The sequence below is a fragment of the Chlorocebus sabaeus genome, chromosome 6 (assembly GCF_047675955.1).
Source record: "Chlorocebus sabaeus isolate Y175 chromosome 6, mChlSab1.0.hap1, whole genome shotgun sequence".
Lineage (NCBI taxonomy): Eukaryota > Metazoa > Chordata > Mammalia > Primates > Cercopithecidae > Chlorocebus > Chlorocebus sabaeus.
In genome coordinates this window covers 25,708,092-25,726,255 of record NC_132909.1, presented here as the reverse complement: position 1 = coordinate 25,726,255, position 18,164 = coordinate 25,708,092, and the positions used below count along the sequence as shown (strand labels likewise).

The following is an 18,164-nucleotide window of genomic DNA, read 5'->3' as shown; positions in this document are numbered from 1 at the left end:
GTACTGTCATTAAACCTGGCTAATTGCTTCATATCTTTTTTTTTTTTTTCCTGAGAGACAGGGTCTCTATGGACAGAGATCCTCTCTATAGGAGCAATGGGGATGCCAATCCATTCTGTCTGAGGACCCTCATGTCAATGGGAATGCCAATCCCTCAATGTGGGATTACAGGTAGGATTTCTGACACTGGGGTCCTAAGACTGTTCAAGAATTGATTTGGCACTTTGGGAGGCCGAGACGGGCAGATCACGAGGTCAGGTGTTCGAGATCAGCCTAGGCAACATTGTGAAACCCTGTCTCTACTAAAAATACAAAAAATTAGCCGGGTGTGGCGGCATGCGCCTGTAATCCCAGCTACTCTGGAGGCTGAGGCAGGAGAATTGCTTGAACCCGGGAGGCGGAGGCTGCAGTGAGCCGAGACCGCCCACTGCATTCCAGTATGAGTGACAGAGCAAGACTCTGTCTCCAAAAATAAACAAACAAATAAATAAAATTAAAAAAAATTGATTTGGGTCGGGCGCAGTGGCTCACGTCTGTAATTCCAGCACTTTGGGAGGCCAAGGCGGGTGGATCACTTGATGCCAGGAGTTTAAGACCAGTCTGGCCAACAGGGTGAAACCCCATCTCTACTGAAAATACAAAAACTAGCTGGGCACGGTGGCGGGTGCCTGTAATCCCAGCTACTAGGGAGGCTGAGGCAGGAGAATCGCTTGAACCCGGGAGGCGGATGCAGTGCGCCGAGATCCTGCCACTGCACTCCAACCTGGGCAACAGAATGAGACTCTGGCTAAAATAAAACAAAACAAACGAAAAAACAAACCTGATTTGAATCTCCATTGTTCTTATAGACAGGATCTCTGACTTTAGAATCATAGGATTTTTGTTTAAGGAATCCTTAAGATGTTTTTCAGATCTCTGAATTCCAGCGAAACCAGCACCAAGACCCCTACTGAGGATGGGGATTAGCATGAGAATACAGCCTCTTCCTCTCTGGGTCCCAGGACTTCACCCTGCACTCTTCCACCAATCAATGATCTCCACACTTCAGCCCACTTCAATACTCTTAAAAACACTAGCCCCGAATTCCGTGAGGAGGTAGATTTGAGGTTTCCTCTCATCTCCTCTTTTGGTGGCCCTAGGATTAAACTTCTTTCTCTGTTGCAACATGTTATCTCTAGGCATTCATGTGCATAGGGCAATGAACCTATTATGGTTACAGTGTTTTCCCCCACCTCCAAGAATAAAGTGAAACCCCAGAACTGCTTATGTACTGCTGGTGAGAACGTAAATTTTTTCAGCTACTGTAATTGAAAATTACAATGAAGGATGGGGACCCTGGCTCATGCCTGTAATCCCAGCACTTTGGGAGGCTGAGGTGGGTGGATCACCTGAGGTCAGGAGTGTGAAACCAGCCTTGCCAACATTGCAAAACCCGTCTCTACTAAAAAAAATACAAAAATTAGCCAGGCGTGGTGGCGCGTGCCTGTAGTCCCAGCTTTTCAGGAGGCTGAGGCGGGAGAATCGCTTGAACCCAGGAGGCGGAGGTTGTAGTGAGATGAGATGGCACCACTGCACTCCAGCTTGGGCAACAGAGTGAGACTGTCTAAAAGAAAATAAAAAAAAAAAAAAAGAAAATTACAATGAAATTAAAACTGGAAAGCAGTTTGGAGATTTCCTGAAGCACTTAAAACAGAACTACCATTAGACCCAGCAATCCGATTACTGGGTATATACCCAAAGAAATATAAGTTGTTCTACCATAAAGACATATGCATGCATATGTTCACTGAGGCACTAGTCACAATAGCAGAGACATGGAACCAACCTATATGCCCACAAACGGTGGACTGGATAAAGAAAATATAGTCCACACACACCACGGAACACTACACAGCCATTAAAAAAGAACAAGACCACGTCCTTGGCAGCAACACAGATGCAGCTGGAGGCCATTTCCCTAAGCAAACTAATGCAGGAACAGAAAACCAAATACTGCATGTTCTCACTTATAAGTGGAAGCTAAACATTGAGCACACATGGACATAAAGAAGGGAATAACAGGGGCCAGCCATGATGGCTCACGCCTGTAATCCCAGCACTTTGGGAGGCCAAGGCGGGTGGATCACTTGAGGTCAGGAGTTCAAGACCAGCCTGGCCAACATGGTGAAACCCCATCTCTACTAAAAATACAAAAGAAAAAAAAAAAATGGCTGGGCACGGTGGCTCACATCTGTAATCCCAGCATTTTGGGTGGCGAGGCGGATGGATCGCTTGAGGTCGGGAGTTCGGGACCAGCCTGACCAACATGGACAAACCCCCGATTCCACTAAAAAAAAAAAAATACAAAATTAGCCGGGCATACTGGCGCATGCCTGTAATCCCAGCTACTCCGGAGGCTGAGGCAGGAGAATCGCTTGAACCCTGGAGGTAGAGGTTGCGGTGAGCTGAAATCGTGCCATTGCATTCCAGCCTGGGCAATAAGAGCGAAACTCCGTCTCAAAAACAAAAAACAAACAAACAAAACCACAACAACAAAACAAACAAAAAAAATAGCAGGGCGTGGTGGGGTGGACACCTATAATCCCAGCTACTCGGGAGGCTGAGGCAGGAGAATCACTTGAACCGGGGACGGGGAGGTTGCAGTGAGCTGAGATCACGGCCACTGCACTCCAGCCTGGGCGACAGAGCGAGGCTCTGTCTTAAAAAAAAAAAAAAAAAAAAAAAAAAAGGAAGAAGAAGAAGGGAATAACACCAGGGCCTACTTGAGGCTGGACCTACTTGAGGGTGGAAGGTGCGAGAAGGGTAAGGATCGGAAAAACTACCTTTTCAGTACTATGCTTATCACCTGGGGAGGAAAAAATCTGTATCCAAATCCCTTGCAACATGTAATTTACCTATATAACAAACCTGCACATATACCCCTGAACCTAAAATGAAAGTAAAAAAAAAAATAATAAAAATAAAGTGAAGCCCCACCGGGGCGAGCAAGAAATCTGGGAGCTCAGGCATTTTCCTGGAGGTGGCTGGGTGGGCGGTGGGAGTGGACGGAGCTGGGCAGTGACTGCTGCCAGGGCAGGGGCTGGCGCGAGGGACGGGGGTGGGGGGCTGGGCAGCCATTGGTGTCGCCTCGCAGCAACAGTTGGGTGGCTTCCAGCTTATGCCAGGAATCTCCTCCTCACCCGCATATCGCGGGGCTAGGATGGGATGTCGTGGCTGCCAAATCCTCCGAGGCAACTCCTGCCTGGGTCGGCCTCCCACAGGACAGGCCTGAGAATCCGGGGCGCAGGCTCCGGCTGCGAGGACACCTTCCCGGGACCCAGCCTTCCAGAATCACCGGGGTTCGCGGAGAAAGAGGAAAGGTGTTTGGCCTGCCAAGGCCGCCGTAGCGAGGGGGCGGGGCCCGGAAGAGCAGGATGGCGGCGCGGGACAGTGATAGCGACGAGGATCTGGTCAGCTATGGGACCGGGCTGGAGCCTCCGGAAGAAGGTGCGGGCCGCATGGGCCGGCGGAGCCTGTGGAAAACAGGCCAAGGGCCCAGGATTCGGGCCACAAAAGCACAAGTCGGTGCTGGACCGTTGTTAGATCGTTCCCAGTGCTGGGAACACGGCGGCGAGGGAGGTGTTCGCCGCGCTCTCTGGGTGCTCACCTTCTGCAGCGGCAGAGAGAGACTTACAGGGATGGGAGACACAAGCGTGGCCGAATAAGGGGGCGGCGGGATAGAAACAAGAAAATGACGGAATAGCTGGTGTGAGAGCAGGGGGTGCTTAGGCAGTGTCTTCCCCAAGAGAGTACGTTTGAGCTCAGCCTTGAAACCGAGGAAGAAAACAACCATGGGCAAATCTGGAGGGAAAGCATTTCAGGCAGAAGGAACATAAAGTGCAAAGGCCCTGAAGTGGGAGCCAGTTTAGGAAATTGAGGGGCAGGCAGGACGGGTGTGGTTGCAGCAGACGACAGAGGGGGAGACAGGTAGAAGAGGATGTCAGAGGGGCTGGCAGGGGCTGGGTCTTACTTGGTAGGGTAAAGAGTTTGGATCTTGTACTAAGTGCAGGATTAGGGTTAGGGTTAGGGTCATGGGAAATTACACAGGGAGGGATATATCTATATCTGTGTATTTGATTTTTAGAGACAGGGTTTTGCTCTGTTTCCCAGGCTGGTCTTGAACTCCTGACCTCAAGTGATCCTCTCACCTCTTGCCTCCCAAAGTGCTGAGGTTACAGGCGTGAGCCACTGTGCTTGGCCAATTTTTAGTATTATTCTATCTTTGATGTTGAGAATACACTGTTTGGGGATGGGTAAGAGTGAAGCAGGGAGATTAGCAAAAACAGGTCAGGAGACGATGGTGGCATAGACGGGACAGTTAGCAGTGGCGGTGGTGTGTAGTGGTCTGGGTGGAGATATATTTTGAAAGCAAAGCTGACCATACTTGCTGGTGGAATGTGGGGGTGAGGGGCAAGATCAATCAAGGTTCTCTCCTGTGTTTCTGGTCTGTTCCACTTAATGACTTGACTTGTTCAGCGAAGTATGTATTGAGTGTCCAGTAAGGGCTGTTGGCTGTGCTAGCCCTGTGGGGAAGGCAGAGGAAGAATGGTGGAATCACTGGGCCACAATTTATTTGCAGACCTCCTGTTGGTGGGGGTCCCCTCCTTTTTCTCACCCTGACCACATCCTGCCAGGTTGATTGTGCTTCTGGGATATCTCCACTTATGCCCCTTTTATTTCCTACAAACAGTTCTGGTGGAAACTTCTGCCGGATACTGGCCCTACTTCCACTCTCGGCTTACAAAAGGTTGAGAAAGGGGCCAGGCACAGTACTTCACACCTGTAATCCTGGCACTTTGGGAGGCTGAGGTGGGAGGATTGCTTGAAGTCAGGAGTTTGAGACCAGCCTGGGCAATATAGTGAGACTCTGTAACAAACAAACGAACGGCTGAGAAAGGCTAGTCTTCTGAATGCTTTTTATGTGTTTAAAGTCAGCTGTTGCGTTTCCTTAAGACATCTCTGTATCCCAGGTTCTTTTTTTGTAGAGACAGGGTCTTGCTATTTTGACCACGCTGGTTTCAAACTCTTGACCTCAAGTGATGCTCTCACTTTGGCTTCCCAAAGTGCTGGATTACATGCGTTAGCCACAGTGCCCAACATTTTTTATTTTAAAAATAGAGATGAGGCCGGGCGTGGTGGCTCACGCCTATAATCCCAGCACTTTGGGAGGCCGAGGCAGGCAGATCATGAGGTCAGGAGATCGAGACCATCCTAACACAGTGAAAACCCGTCTCTTTTAAAAATACAAAAATAAAATTAGTGGGGCATGGTGGTGGGCACCTGTAGTCCCAGCTACTCGGGAGGCAGAGGCAGGAGAATGACATGAGACTGGAAGGAGGAGGCTGCAGTGAGCCAAGGTGGCGCCACTGCACTCCAGCCTGTGCGACAGAGCGAGACTGTCTCAAAAAAAAAAAAAAAAAAAAAAAAAAAGGAGACGGGATCCTTCTATGTTGCTCAGGCTGGTCTTGAACTCCTGGCCGCAAGTGGTCTTCTCAGCTCAGCTTCTTAAAGAGTTGGAATTACAGGCGTGATTCTCCATGCCCGGCCCCAACCATGTTTGTTTGTTTGTGATAAGAGTCTTGCTCTGTTGCCCAGGCTGGAGTGCAGTGGCACAATCTCGGCTCACTGCAACCTCTGCCTTCCAGGTTCAAACGATTCTCCTGCCTCAGCCTCCCAAGTAGCTGGGATTATAGGCGCATGCCACTACGCCTGGCTAATTTTTGTATTTTTAGTAGAGATGGAGTTTCACCATGTTGGCCAGGCTGGTCTTGAACTCCTGAACTCAAGCAATCCATCCGCCTTCGCCTCCCAAGGTGCTGGAATTACAGGTGTGAGCCATTGTGCCTGGCTCCCAACCTTGCTTCTGAAGTACAAGGAAAGGACACTGAATTTGTAGACTTTGTTTTTTTGGACTAAAAACATCCTTTAACTTCTCAGTAATACAAGTTTTTGAGGATTGATTCATTGTCTTCTAAGCACTTTTTTTTGAGACAGTTTCACTCTTGTTACCTAGGCTGGCATGTAATGGTGTGATCTTGGCTCACTACAACTTCTGCCTCCCAGGTTCAAGGGATTCTCCAGCCTCAGCCTCCCGAGTAGCTGGGATTATAGGTGCCTGCCACCACATCTGGCTGATTTTTGTATTTTTAGTAGACACAGGGTTTCACCATGTTGGCCAGGCTGGACACGAACTCCTGACCTCAGGTGATCTGCCTGCCTCGGCCTCCCAAAGTGCTGGGATTACAGACATGAGCCACCGTGCCCAGCTAGTTTTCTAAGCACTTTGAAATTTAAATGCACTCTGTATTTTACAATATAACACACTAGACTAATAATTATTTTTACTCCCTGCTTTGAAGTTTTAGTGACAGGTTAGACAGGCATTGGTAGAGGAGAACTCTATTTTAAAGTTGCTGGCCCTGACAGAAAGGTTTATTAGTTAAGAGCCAGGGAGCCTAGTGACCGTGGCTGAACTTTATAGACAAATAGGCCTTCTAATCTGGAAGGAAGGGGGCCAGATACTTACCAATTCTTTCCTTAGACATTTCCACTTGGTTCTAGAATTCTTATCTACAGCTCATTCTATACCCAGATTAACTTTAGGGACAATTTTCTGCTCCTTGATGCTGTGATTCTCACACTTAAAACTAACCGTGGCTTCCTTCGCCCCCAGGACATACCATAAACCCTGCAGCACCACATTCAAGGCCCCCTGCACTGTCCGCCTTTCTGGTTCCATCTTCCACTCATTCCCTGGCCTCCTTTTAGACTGGACCACTTTCTCAATACATCTGACCTTGCCCTTTTTTTTTTTTTTTTTTGAGATGGAGTCTTGCTCTGTCGCCCAGGCTGGAGTGTAATGTGGAGTGGAGTGTGCAATCTTGGCTCACTGCAACCTCTACCTCCCAGGTTCAAGCGATTCTCCTGCTTCAGCCTCCTGAGTAGATGAGCTTAACAGGTGCGTGCCACCACGCCTGGCTAATTTTTGATTTGTAGTAGAGGTGGGGTTTCACGATGTTGGCCAGGCTGATCTTGAACTCCTGACCTCAGATGATCCGCCCGCCTCAGCCTCCCAAAGTGCTGGAATTACAGGCGTGAGCCACTGTGCACAGCGACCTTGCCCTTTCATCCCTCCTTCTGTTTACTGATGGGAGTCAGTGCCTCTGTCAAAATTCTGCTCACTGCTAACGGTGGCTGATGTTGCAGACCTCCTCATTGTCAGAAGTGCTCCAGTACATGCAGGTCTCCTCTTGCGGGCTCTGAGTGTCCTGAGAATAGGAGTAGAGTTTTGTGTTCAGTTTTCTACACCCCGGGTCTAGAAGGGCTGCTTGCATGGCAAGGCCCTCATCAACTTTTTGTTTTTGTTTTTGAGACAGAGTCTTGCTTTATCCTCCAGGCTGGAGTACAGTGGCATGATTATGGCTCACTGCCACCTTGGCCTCCTGGGCTCAAGCGATCCTCCCAGCTCAGCACCCCTCAGCCCCCAGTAACCAGGACTACAGGCTCATACCACCATGCCCAGCTAGTTTTAAAAATTGCATCACTATGTTGCCCAGGCTGGTCTCAAACCACTGTTTCTAATGACTCGAACCACGCCTACCTGGGCCTCTCCAGTTGCTGGGATTACAGGTGTGAGCCACCGCACCCGACTCCCCCACCCTTAAAAAAAAAAAATCTAACCATTAGCCAGCCAGGGGCTCGTTGAACTTTTGGTCAGGGAATGAGAGGAAGGAACAGTATAGGAGGCATCTCTGGCTTAGAGACAGTTGAGAGCTGGTTTCGCCTTTGTGCTTATTAGCTGTGAGTCTCAGGGAAATGACTCAATCAGTATCCTTATCAGGGTATGATAAATGAGATAATATGTACTAAAGGAAGGAATGAGTTGTCATTAGTAGCAGTAATTAGGACATGGCCTGGTTAAAATGCCACCCACCTCCTTTCTGGAGTTTTTCTGTCACTGGTTAGAGGTGGTGCCTTCTCCTTAGGAGACCTGTGGGAGGCAGTTGGCCACAGTGCTTGGCCCTCATCATCTGCCGCCACAGGCTGCACTCAGTTGTCTGCAGATCGTATCTCCCCTTCGAGATCAGAAGCACTTCGACAATAGCACCAACCACTGGCAACACCTGCTCCCTCTTACTGTAGCCGAGTGGGACAGTTGGCAATGCCTGGAGACTTTTTTGGCTATCATGCCTGTGGGGCATAAGCTGCTGCTATAGGCCCAGAATGCTGCTGAACATCCTGCAGTGCACAGAATATTCCCCTGAAGCAAAGAATTCTCCAGCACAAAATACGCTGAGATTGAGAAGCTCTGCCATAGCCAAGAATAATGCCAAGTGCACATAGAGTAACATAGTGTGTGTACTGCATTTCTATGAAATGGTGAACATCTTGGGCTGTGGGACCCAAGTTGTAATTTAGTCCTTTAGAGGGAAAAGACATTGTAGCTGATATTAACTGATTTTAACTGATGTTAACTGATTTTCGCCATGGTCAGGGACTGTGCTCAGCTGTTTACATATGATATTTAATCCTCGTTACCACCCTACAAAGATGGGCTTCTTTCTTACCCTGATTTTACAGTTGTGGAGGCTGAGGCTTACAGCGATGAAGTAACTTGTTCAAGATGACAAATCTTTTTTTTTTTTTTCTTTTGTTTGAGACAGAATCTGACTGTCGCCCAGGCTGGAGTGCAATGGCATGATCTTGGCTCACTGCAACCTCCTCCTAGGTTCAAGCGATTCTCCTGCCTCAGCCTCCCAAGTAGCTGGGATTATAGGTGCCTGCCACCATGCCTGGCTAATATTTTATATCTTAGTAGAGACGGGGTTTCACCCTGTTGGCCAGGCTGTTCTCAAACTTCTGACCTCAGGTGATCCACCCGCCTCAGCCTCTCAAAGTGCTGGGATTACAGGCATGAGCCACTGCGCGCAGCTGATGACAAATCTTAACAAGCAGTAGAAGCGGATTTGAATTCAGATTTCTAGGTCTTTAAACCTGGGCTCTTGACTGGGCGTGGTTGCTCACACCTGTAATCCCAGCTACTTGGGAGGCTGAGGCAGGAGAATCACTTGAGCCCAGGAGGCAGAGGTTGCAGTGAGCCAAGATCATGCCACTGCACTCCAGCCTGGGCGACAGAGACATCTCAAATAAAATAAAATAAAGTATTTCTTGTGTCTCCCTCTTCTTGCTAAGTACTTTATAGGCATTTCATTTGCATAACAACTCTATGAAATAGCTGTTACCATTAATGCCATTTATATTTTACAGATAAGTAAATTGAGGCATAGAGAGTCAAGGCTGACCAAAGTCCAGTGCCAGTAAAGGGAGCTGGCTTGAAACTCCAGAGCACTGTGACTCTCACCCCTTAACTCATACCCTTAACTACTGTATAACCTACTTCCTCTTGTGAACCTTTGAAAATAACTTGCTTTTTTTGGTTTATTTTTTAAAAAAATTAAATAAATTCAGGATTTTGAATTGCAGTTGATAAAATGAGGCAGTAATTTGTGCCATAGTACCTGGGACTTTAAACCTAAGGAATTGTTTGGCTAGGCCTAAAGTGTGTTAGGTTTAATTCCCTTGCTTGTGTGATATCACAACCCAGCCCTTTCAACAAAGTAGGAAAAGGAATAGGTTTAAAGAACACTGGAATCAGGAGATGCACAGAAATTAAGGAAACTCTTAGGAATTGGGGAACATGGGCAATACCAAAAAAAAAAAAAAAAAAAAAAAAAAATCCGGATCCAGAGATGGTGTGAAGTTCTAGAAGAGGTATGGAAGTGTTTCTCTCCTTGCCACGTGCCACCCCAGCTTCTCTGTCCTTCATTTGAAGCCAGGAGATTTCAATTTCATCTGTCTGAACTCTCCTGACAATATAATTGTTTTTGTTTTTTGGGAGACAGTCTCGCTCTGTCTCCCAGACGAGTGCAGTGGCGTGATTTCGGCTCACTGCAACCTCCACCTCCCGGATTCAAGCGATTCCCCTGCCTCAGCCTCCTGAGTAGCTGGGATTACTGATGTCCGCCACTACGCCTGGTTAATTTTTGTATTTGTTAGTAGAGCCGGAATTTTGCCATGTTGACCAGGTTTTGTAATGGAATTTAGTGGGAAAAGCAGGCAATCATTCTAACATAAGCTTATAAAATATATTATTTTTTAGGCTGTATAAAGTAGTAAAGTCTAGGAATAACAATTTAAATGGTTATATTTGAAGTTATAAGAAGTAAACAATTTATTATGTTTAAAAAGTGACATTTTTCCTAAATTAGAACCGACCATTTCCTTCTCTCTTTTTCGTTTAAAAAACTTTTTTTTTTTTTTAGGTGAAAGACCAAAGAAACCAATCCCCCTTCAGGATCAGACTGTCAGAGATGAAAAAGGAAGGTATAAACGATTCCACGGGGCCTTTAGCGGAGGTTTCTCTGCTGGATACTTCAATACTGTTGGCTCAAAAGAAGGTATGATTTTCCTAATTATAGCTATTATACCATTAAAGCAAATGATCGAAATACCGATTCTCCCTCACTCTTGCTTTTTTTATTTTTATTTTTATTTTTTATTTTTTATTTTTTTTGAGACAGAGTCTCGGTTTGTCGCCCAGGCTGGAGTGCAGTGATGTGATTTTGGCTCACTGCAAGTTCCGCCTCCCGGGTTCACGCCAGTCTCCTGCCTCAGCCTCCCGAGTAGCTGGGACTACAGGTGCCTGCCACCATGCCCAGTGAATTTTTTTTTATTTTTAGTAGAGACGGGGTTTCACTGTATTAGCCAGGATGGTCTCGGTCTTCTGACCTCGTGATCTGCCCGCCTCAGCCTCCTGAAGTGCTGAGATTACAGGCGTGAACCACCCCACCCGGCAGCTTTTTTTTTTTTTTTTTTTTTTTTTTTTTTGAGATGGAGTCTTGCTGTGTCGCCCAGGCTGGAGTGCTGTGGTGTGATCTCGGCTCACTGCAACCTCCACCTCCTGGGTTAAGCGATTCTCCTGCCTCAGCCTCCCAGTTAGCTGGGATTACAGGCACGTGCCGCTATGCCCGGCTAATTTAAAAAAAAATATTTTTAGTAGAGACTGGAGTTTCACCATGTTGGCCAGGCTGGTCTCAAACTCCTGACCTTGAGTGATCTGCCCATCTTGGCCTCCAAAAGTGCTGGGATTACAGGTGTGAGCCACTGCAGCTGGCCACCCTTGCTTTTTTTTTTTTTTTTGAGATGGAGTCTCACTCTGTTGCCCAGGCTGGAGTGCAGTGGTGTGATCTTGGCTCACTGCAACCTCTGCGTCCCAGGTTCAAGCGATTCTCCTGCCTCAGCCTTCCAAGTAGGTGGAATTACAGCCGCCCACCATGTCCAGCTAATTTTTTTGTATTTTTAGTAGAGACAGGGTCTCACTATGTTGGCCAGTGTGGTCTCTTAACTCCTGGCTTCAAGTGATCCGCCTGTCTTGGCCTCCCGAGATTACAGGTGTGAGCCACTGAGCTCAGCTTTCTCTGAACATACACTGTAACCTTTTGTGTTCTTTGGATATTTGGATGTTTCCAGAGTCAACTTGTGTCTTGTTCATTGATTGCAATCTGATGGTGAAAGAGTTTTCCTCCACTTTGTAAAAAATGCGTACCTTCTAATCAGATGATTAAATGATGATAATGACTTCCGTTTTATTGTAAGGTGATAAATGTTTCCGAGTATTTCCCATTCACAACATACTCTTAGAGTCTTTCAGTTAATCATTGATTGTGTCTCGTGACTGAGTGAGGAGGGCAGGTGTCACAGGGATCTTGCAGATGAGGCCACCAAGGGTCAGAGAGGTTAAGGAGCCAGCATGGCGTTAGTGCTGAGGGAAGAGTCACCAGGTGTCCTCTTCAGACACTGGGGACCACAGCAAGACTGGCTCTTCAGTGCTCTCTACCTGGGGAAAAATCAGTTAAATCTTTTATGTTATGTACTTTTATAAATGCCAAGTTGTTTAAAGTATTGTATGTTTTAAGATGTATTAATCTAGAAGCATTTTTTTGAACTGGAAGAAATGGCTTTCTATATCTCAGTTATGGATGGAAGATGAACTGATATTATATGTGCTGCTGAAGTGAGCATGGAAGATGAACTGATTAACTCACATAGCAGTTATCAAGAAAAAGATGGGCTAGATCTTTTATCATTTTTTTTTTTTTTCCCTGAGATGGAGTCTTGCTCTGTCGCCCAGGCTGGAGTGCAGTGGCGTGACCTCGGCTCACTTCAGCTTCCGCCTCCTGGGTTCAAGCAATTGTCCTGCCTCAGCCTCCTGAGTAACTGGGACTACAGGTGCCCGCCACCACGCCTGGCTGATTTTTATATTTTAGTAGAGGTTTCACCATGTTGGTCAGGCTGGTCTCAAACTCCTGACTTCAAGTGATCCACCTGCCTTGGCCTTCCCAAGTGCTGGGATTACAGGCGTGAGCCACCATGCCCAGCCCTACCATTTAATTTAATTAATTAATTTATTTTTTGAGACAGGGTCTCACTCTGTCGCTCAGGCTTTAGTGCAGTGGTGCGCCTACTGAGAGTAGACCTTCCCCAGGTGCCTCAGCTCACAAGAGCCTTGGAGAGAATCAGGAAGGAGATGCATCCCTCTTAGAGAAAACTAAACAACTTTATGGCAGAGGTTACAGACATATGTGACCTCCAGGGCGTTCCCTGTTTGTAGACATGGCACATGCTCAGTACCCATGGTCAGGGAACAAGGCCATTAATTATAGGATTCCAGTGTCTGATGGAACTGGAGGCTTGGCACAGCCATTGCCCTTGGACCAGCCAGATTGAGTACCAGGGTACCCTGACTGGATTCCTTCTGTAACTCTCTCTTTATCCATTGTGACTGATTAAAACACCCTGACATCATATCTTGACACTTGATCTTAGCCAAAAGGCTGCGAAGTGATGACATCATTTCTTTAGAAAAGTTAATGTGCCAGTGGAGATTGCTGGTCTCAGGTCCTGCATTTTAAGGTGACCTTGCAACTGTCTGCTTAGATCTGCTTGTGTTCATTTCACAGTTTAACTTTCAATGTGTAATTCTACTTCTCTTGGTTTCACTTTCTTATGGGGAAACCTTAATGGATCCACTAAGTTTTGCATCAGGGGATACAGGGATTCATAAGAAATTTATGTGGAATAATTATGTCTATATAAGCAGTGAGATGGGAAGTACCTACGAGTTTGTAGTGATTGGGAGTTTCAAGTCCATACATGTTATGCAATCATTTACTCATAGACCCAAATATTCTCTAGGATTGTAAAGCTCTAAACTCTTTTTTTTTCAGGATGGACACCCTCTACCTTTGTGTCTTCACGACAGAACAGAGCAGACAAATCTGTTCTTGGTCCTGAAGATTTTATGGATGAAGAGGTGGGTGTGCAAAACTTTAATTGCCAATTCACTGGTGGGAAAGGTCTAGTTCGTTGCTATAAGTGCCTCCTCTCTCCCCAGAAGGTCCGATGTACGATTTCCTCTTTGTTTGTAAGGCTTTATCTTTTAGGTATTTGATGTACAGTGTCCTGTACATCAGTAGAGTCTTGTTCATTGGAGGAACATTTTATACTGGGGCCAGTTTCTAAAATCAAGAGTGTAAGGGGAAAGTCATATACAGGCAATTTACTGGAAAAGCCCCCATTGCCTCAAAAGCTCAGTATCCATGGTGCTGGGTCTGCAGCTTTCCACAGTAACTCTCAGGCACACTACAGTAAAGAACCATGAGTGACTGCACTAAAATTAAACTTCTGCTCCCTTAAAATCTGGTCGTGGATTCACTCATGATAAAGATTAAATAGGGAGGGAGAGCATCAGGAAGAATAGCTAATGCATGCTGGGCTTAAGACCTAAGTGATGGGTTGATCTGTGAAGCAAACCACCATGGCACACATTTACCTGTGTAACAAACCTGCACATCCTGCGCGTGTACCCTGGAACTTAAAATAAAAGCTGAAGAGAAAAAAAGATTAAATAAAACATTTATATCAGCATGCATTAGGCTGCAGGTTAGAGGGAAGGAAGTCTCTTTCCTTTTTTGAGTAGCATCATCTAGAAGGAAACATATCTCATGTAGCAAGAAGTCTAGATGTGCTGAGACCCCAGGCTCTCTCTTCTCAGTCTTCTGCTGGCAGCTTGTCCTTGTACTACCTCTCCTCATGACTGCGAGATGGCTGTAGTAGTTCCAGGTAGCACATCCAGGATGATGTTGCCCAAGAGAAGAACTTCGTTTTCGTCCCTTTTCTTTTCTGTTTTTTTTCCTGAGACAGAGTCTCGCTCTGTTGCCCAGGCTGGGGTGCAGTGGCACTATCTCGGCTCACTGCAACCTCCGCCTTCCAGGTTCAAGTGATTCTCCTGCCTCAGCCTCCCAAGTAGCTAGGATTACAGGCGCACGCACCACCATGCCCGGCTAATTTTTGTATTTTTAGTAGAGATGGGGTTTCACCATGTTGGCCAGGCTGGTCTTGGACTCCTGACCTCAGGTGATCCACCCACCTCGGCCTCTCAAAGTGCTGGGATTACAGGTGTGCAACTGGCAGTCTCTTTTCTTAAAAGCAAAGTAGGCCGGGCGTGGTGGCTCACGCCTGTAACGCCAGCACTTTGGGAGGCCGAGGCAGGTGGATCACGAGGTCAGGAGATTGAAATCATCCTGGCTAACACGGTGAAACCCCATCTCTACCGAAAATACAAAAAATTAGCCGGGCATGGTGGTGGGCGCCTGTAGTCCCAGCTACTCGGCAGGCTGAGGCAGAAGAATGGTGTAAACCCGGGAGGTGGAGCTTGCAGTGAGCCGAGATCGTGCCACTGCACTCCAGCCCGGGCGACAGAGCGAGACTCTGTCTCAAAAAAAAAAAAAAAAGTAGCCTTTCATATAAGTCCTACCATGAATTTTCTCTACATTTGCTTGCACAAATTGTTTTACGTGCCCATTCCTAATGCAGTCCCTGGCAAGGAAAATGGAATCAAAAAGACTGGTTTAGATAAGACACAAAGCCCCACTTCCTAATCCTGCCTCCCCAACACTGGGAGTACCACTCCTGCAGCGTGTGGTGGCGCAGAGGAAGGCAGGTACCTAGACAACATCAGGACTCTGCAAGGAAAGAGGAAGCGTGACGGTGGTTGGACAGGTAGCCAGCAACATCTGCTCCAGTAAAGGCAAGGGCACCTGACTCTAGGCTGGCCCTGACACTTGCAAATGCTTGCTGGCTGGGACTCCAAGCTTTGTCCCCTGCATGCTGACCTTTGAGATGCTGTCGAGAACATGGCCCTTACTTCCTGTCTTCCCAGCTTGGTCATGCTGAGGGTGGCCCTGATGAGTAGTGACTCTCATGCCCTCCTGACCTTGGCCACTGACTTTACCATGTGTGAGGATGAGCTTCTAAAGTCAGTGTGAGGCTGGGCACGGTGACTCACGCCTGTCATTCCAGCACTTTGGGAGGCTGAGGCCGGTGGATCTCCTGAGGTCAGGAGTTTGAGACCAGCCTGGCCAACATAGTGAAACCCCATCTCTACTAAAAACACAAAAAATCAGCCGGGCGTGGTGGTGTGTGCCTGTAATCCCAGCTACTTGGGAGGCTGAGGCAGGAGAATCACTTGAACCTGGGAGGTGGAGGTTGCAGTGAGCCCAGATTTCGCCATTACACTCCAGCCTGGGCAACAAGAGAGAAACTCCGTCTCAAAAAAATAAATAAAAAATAAAGTCTGTGTGTACGTCTGTCACTCTGCTGATCCTGACCTAAATTTTGTAGTTTTAACTTTTTTTTTTTTAACAGAAATCAAACTATGTGATGTATTGTGTATAGTCACTTTCCAAATAATGTAATTCTGTTTGAATTTTTTTGAAGGATCTTAGTGAATTTGGGATAGCACCTAAAGCGATCGTCACCACAGACGATTTTGCCTCCAAAACCAAAGACAGAATACGAGAAAAGGCCAGGCAGTTGGCTGCTGCCACTGCCCCGATTCCTGGAGCCACCCTCCTTGATGACCTCATAACGCCAGCAAAGTAAGCATTTCCTTCTGACTGTTGTGATCCTAGCACTGGTGTTTCGCATGTGTATGATTCTCTTGCTGAGGGATGGTTTGTTTGCAAGTAAGACAAGCCTTCTTAGGCTCAAAGTGTAAGTGAAAAAGGCGGTTTTGCCTAAAGGATCTTGCACCGTCACTGCACTGAGAGATCAAGAACTCCAGCCACTAGCTGTGCTGCTGGGGCTCGTGGAGGCTGGAGAGCTGTTAGGAATTGCAGTGACTTCTCACACCATCCCTCCAGACCTTATAGCCTCGCTTCTGCCTGCCTCCTTCTACCCTCACTTTCTGTGTATCTCCTTGTTGTGATCCTGGGCTTGTGGCCTGATATGACAGCCTTAGACCTTCAGGGATTCCCAGGCCACATGCTTGGCAAGGACTGTCTAGAGTCCCTGTGATCCCATCCTAAAGGAGAGAGGTCATCTGACTGACTTGCCAGTTCAGGCGTGCACCCCACTGCAGCCTGCTGTGGCTGGAATGGCAGCGTCACGCCAGTTGTAATGTGGGTGAGGGCAAGGGCCCAAGCCAGACAGGCCTAGGAACTGAGCAGGAACTCAGGAGCCACTCATTTCATACTCTTTGTTAATGTTATTTTGAAAAGTTCATTTTCAATGCCTTGCTATCCTAGATTATCTGTTGGTTTCGAATTGCTAAGAAAAATGGGTTGGAAAGAAGGACAAGGAGTTGGTCCTCGAGTAAAGAGACGGCCACGCCGACAGAAACCTGGTGTGTATGTTAATTGATTAACTGGTATCACGGCTGCAGTGTCCTTTTTTTTTTTTTTTTTTTTTGAGACAGGGTCTTGCTCTGTCACCTAGGCTGGAGTGCAGTGGTGTGATCCTCGACCTCCTGGGCTTAAGTGATCTTTCCACGTCAGCCCCACAAGTAGCTGGGACCACAGGCATGTGCCACTATGCCAGGCTAATTTTTTGTATTTTTTGTAGAGACAGGGTTTTGCCGTGTTGCCCAGGCTGGTCCCAAACACCTGCGCTCAGGCAATCCGCTTGCCTTAGCCTCCCAAAGTGCTGGGATTATTGGCGTGAGCCACTGTGCCTGGCCAAGAGCGTACTTTTTAATGGCTGCAAATTCCAATAAACAAAATAGCTGGGCCCAGTGGTATGTGCGTCTTCTAAGGCTGTTTATGTGTAACGCATGACAGCTTCCAGAAAGGCTGTATTAGTTTATGCTTCTGCCAGCAGCATGTGAGAGTTCATGTTTCCTACCCTCCCCCACACTGTCACAGTTTAACATTATTACTTGTTACTTATTTCTTGCCCTAAGTCTCCCCAGCCAGACTGTAAGTGACTTTTTGAGGGCAACAGTCGTTTCTTTTGGGTTCATCATGACGTGGGGCAGTATTGGTTACTCATTGAGCACACTACTGCCAAGTAGGGCCAGTGCTGGTAGAAAGTGATTCCTGGCTGGGTGCAGTGACTCACACCCATAGTCCTAGCACTTTGGGATGCTGAGGTGAGAGGCTCTTTGAGCCCAGGTGTTTGAGATCAGCCTGGGCAACATGGTGAAACCCTGCTTCTACCAAATATACAAAAATCAGCCGGGCGTGGTGGAGTGCACCTGTAGTCCTAGCTATGACTCAGGAGAGTGAGGTGGGAGGATGACTTTAGTCCAGAAGGTTGAGGCTACAGTGAGCTGTGATCGTGCCACCGTACTTCAGCCTGGGTGACAGGGCGAGACCCTGTTTCTAAAACAATTTCCAGTGATCTGCCTCTGACCGTAATGCTGTAGCACATTTTATAAATGTACCCATGTACCTCTGAAGAGTATCAGTGAGTTTTTTTTTTCTGAGTTGGAGTTTTGCTCTTGTTGCCCAGGCTGAAGTGCAAATGCGCGATCTCAGCTCACTGCAACCTCCGCTTCCTGGGTTCAAGCGATTCTCCTGCCTCAGCCTCCTGAATAGCTGGATTACAGGCTTGCGCCACCATGCCTGGCTGTTTTTTTTGTATTTTTTGTAGAGACGGGGTTTCTCTATGTTGGTCAAGCTGGTCTCGAACTTCTGACCTCGTGATCTACCCGCCTCAGCCTCCCAAAGTGCTGGGATTACAGGCATGAGCCACTGCGACCAGCCATTGTTTTTTTTTTTTTTTTT

General features: G+C 47.3%; 1 protein-coding gene across 2 annotated transcripts in view; it reads left to right on the top strand.

The window, feature by feature from the left end:
- Nucleotides 1-3,134: 3,134 nt before the first annotated feature.
- The window catches only part of GPATCH1 (G-patch domain containing 1), a 47,415-nt gene continuing 32,385 nt past the window's right edge, over nt 3,135-18,164 (top strand). The window contains exons 1-5 of one of the 2 annotated variants that reach the window (XM_037991507.2): nt 3,135-3,486; nt 10,362-10,496; nt 13,326-13,411; nt 15,877-16,037; nt 16,686-16,783. In XM_037991507.2, the coding sequence (XP_037847435.2) occupies nt 3,414-3,486; nt 10,362-10,496; nt 13,326-13,411; nt 15,877-16,037; nt 16,686-16,783 (553 nt within the window). In that variant the 5' untranslated portion in view covers nt 3,135-3,413. Of the gene's footprint in view, nt 3,487-6,885; nt 6,998-10,361; nt 10,497-13,325; nt 13,412-15,876; nt 16,038-16,685; nt 16,784-18,164 lie in introns of those variants that run through there. The other variant, XM_073016670.1, reaches the window with a different exon arrangement.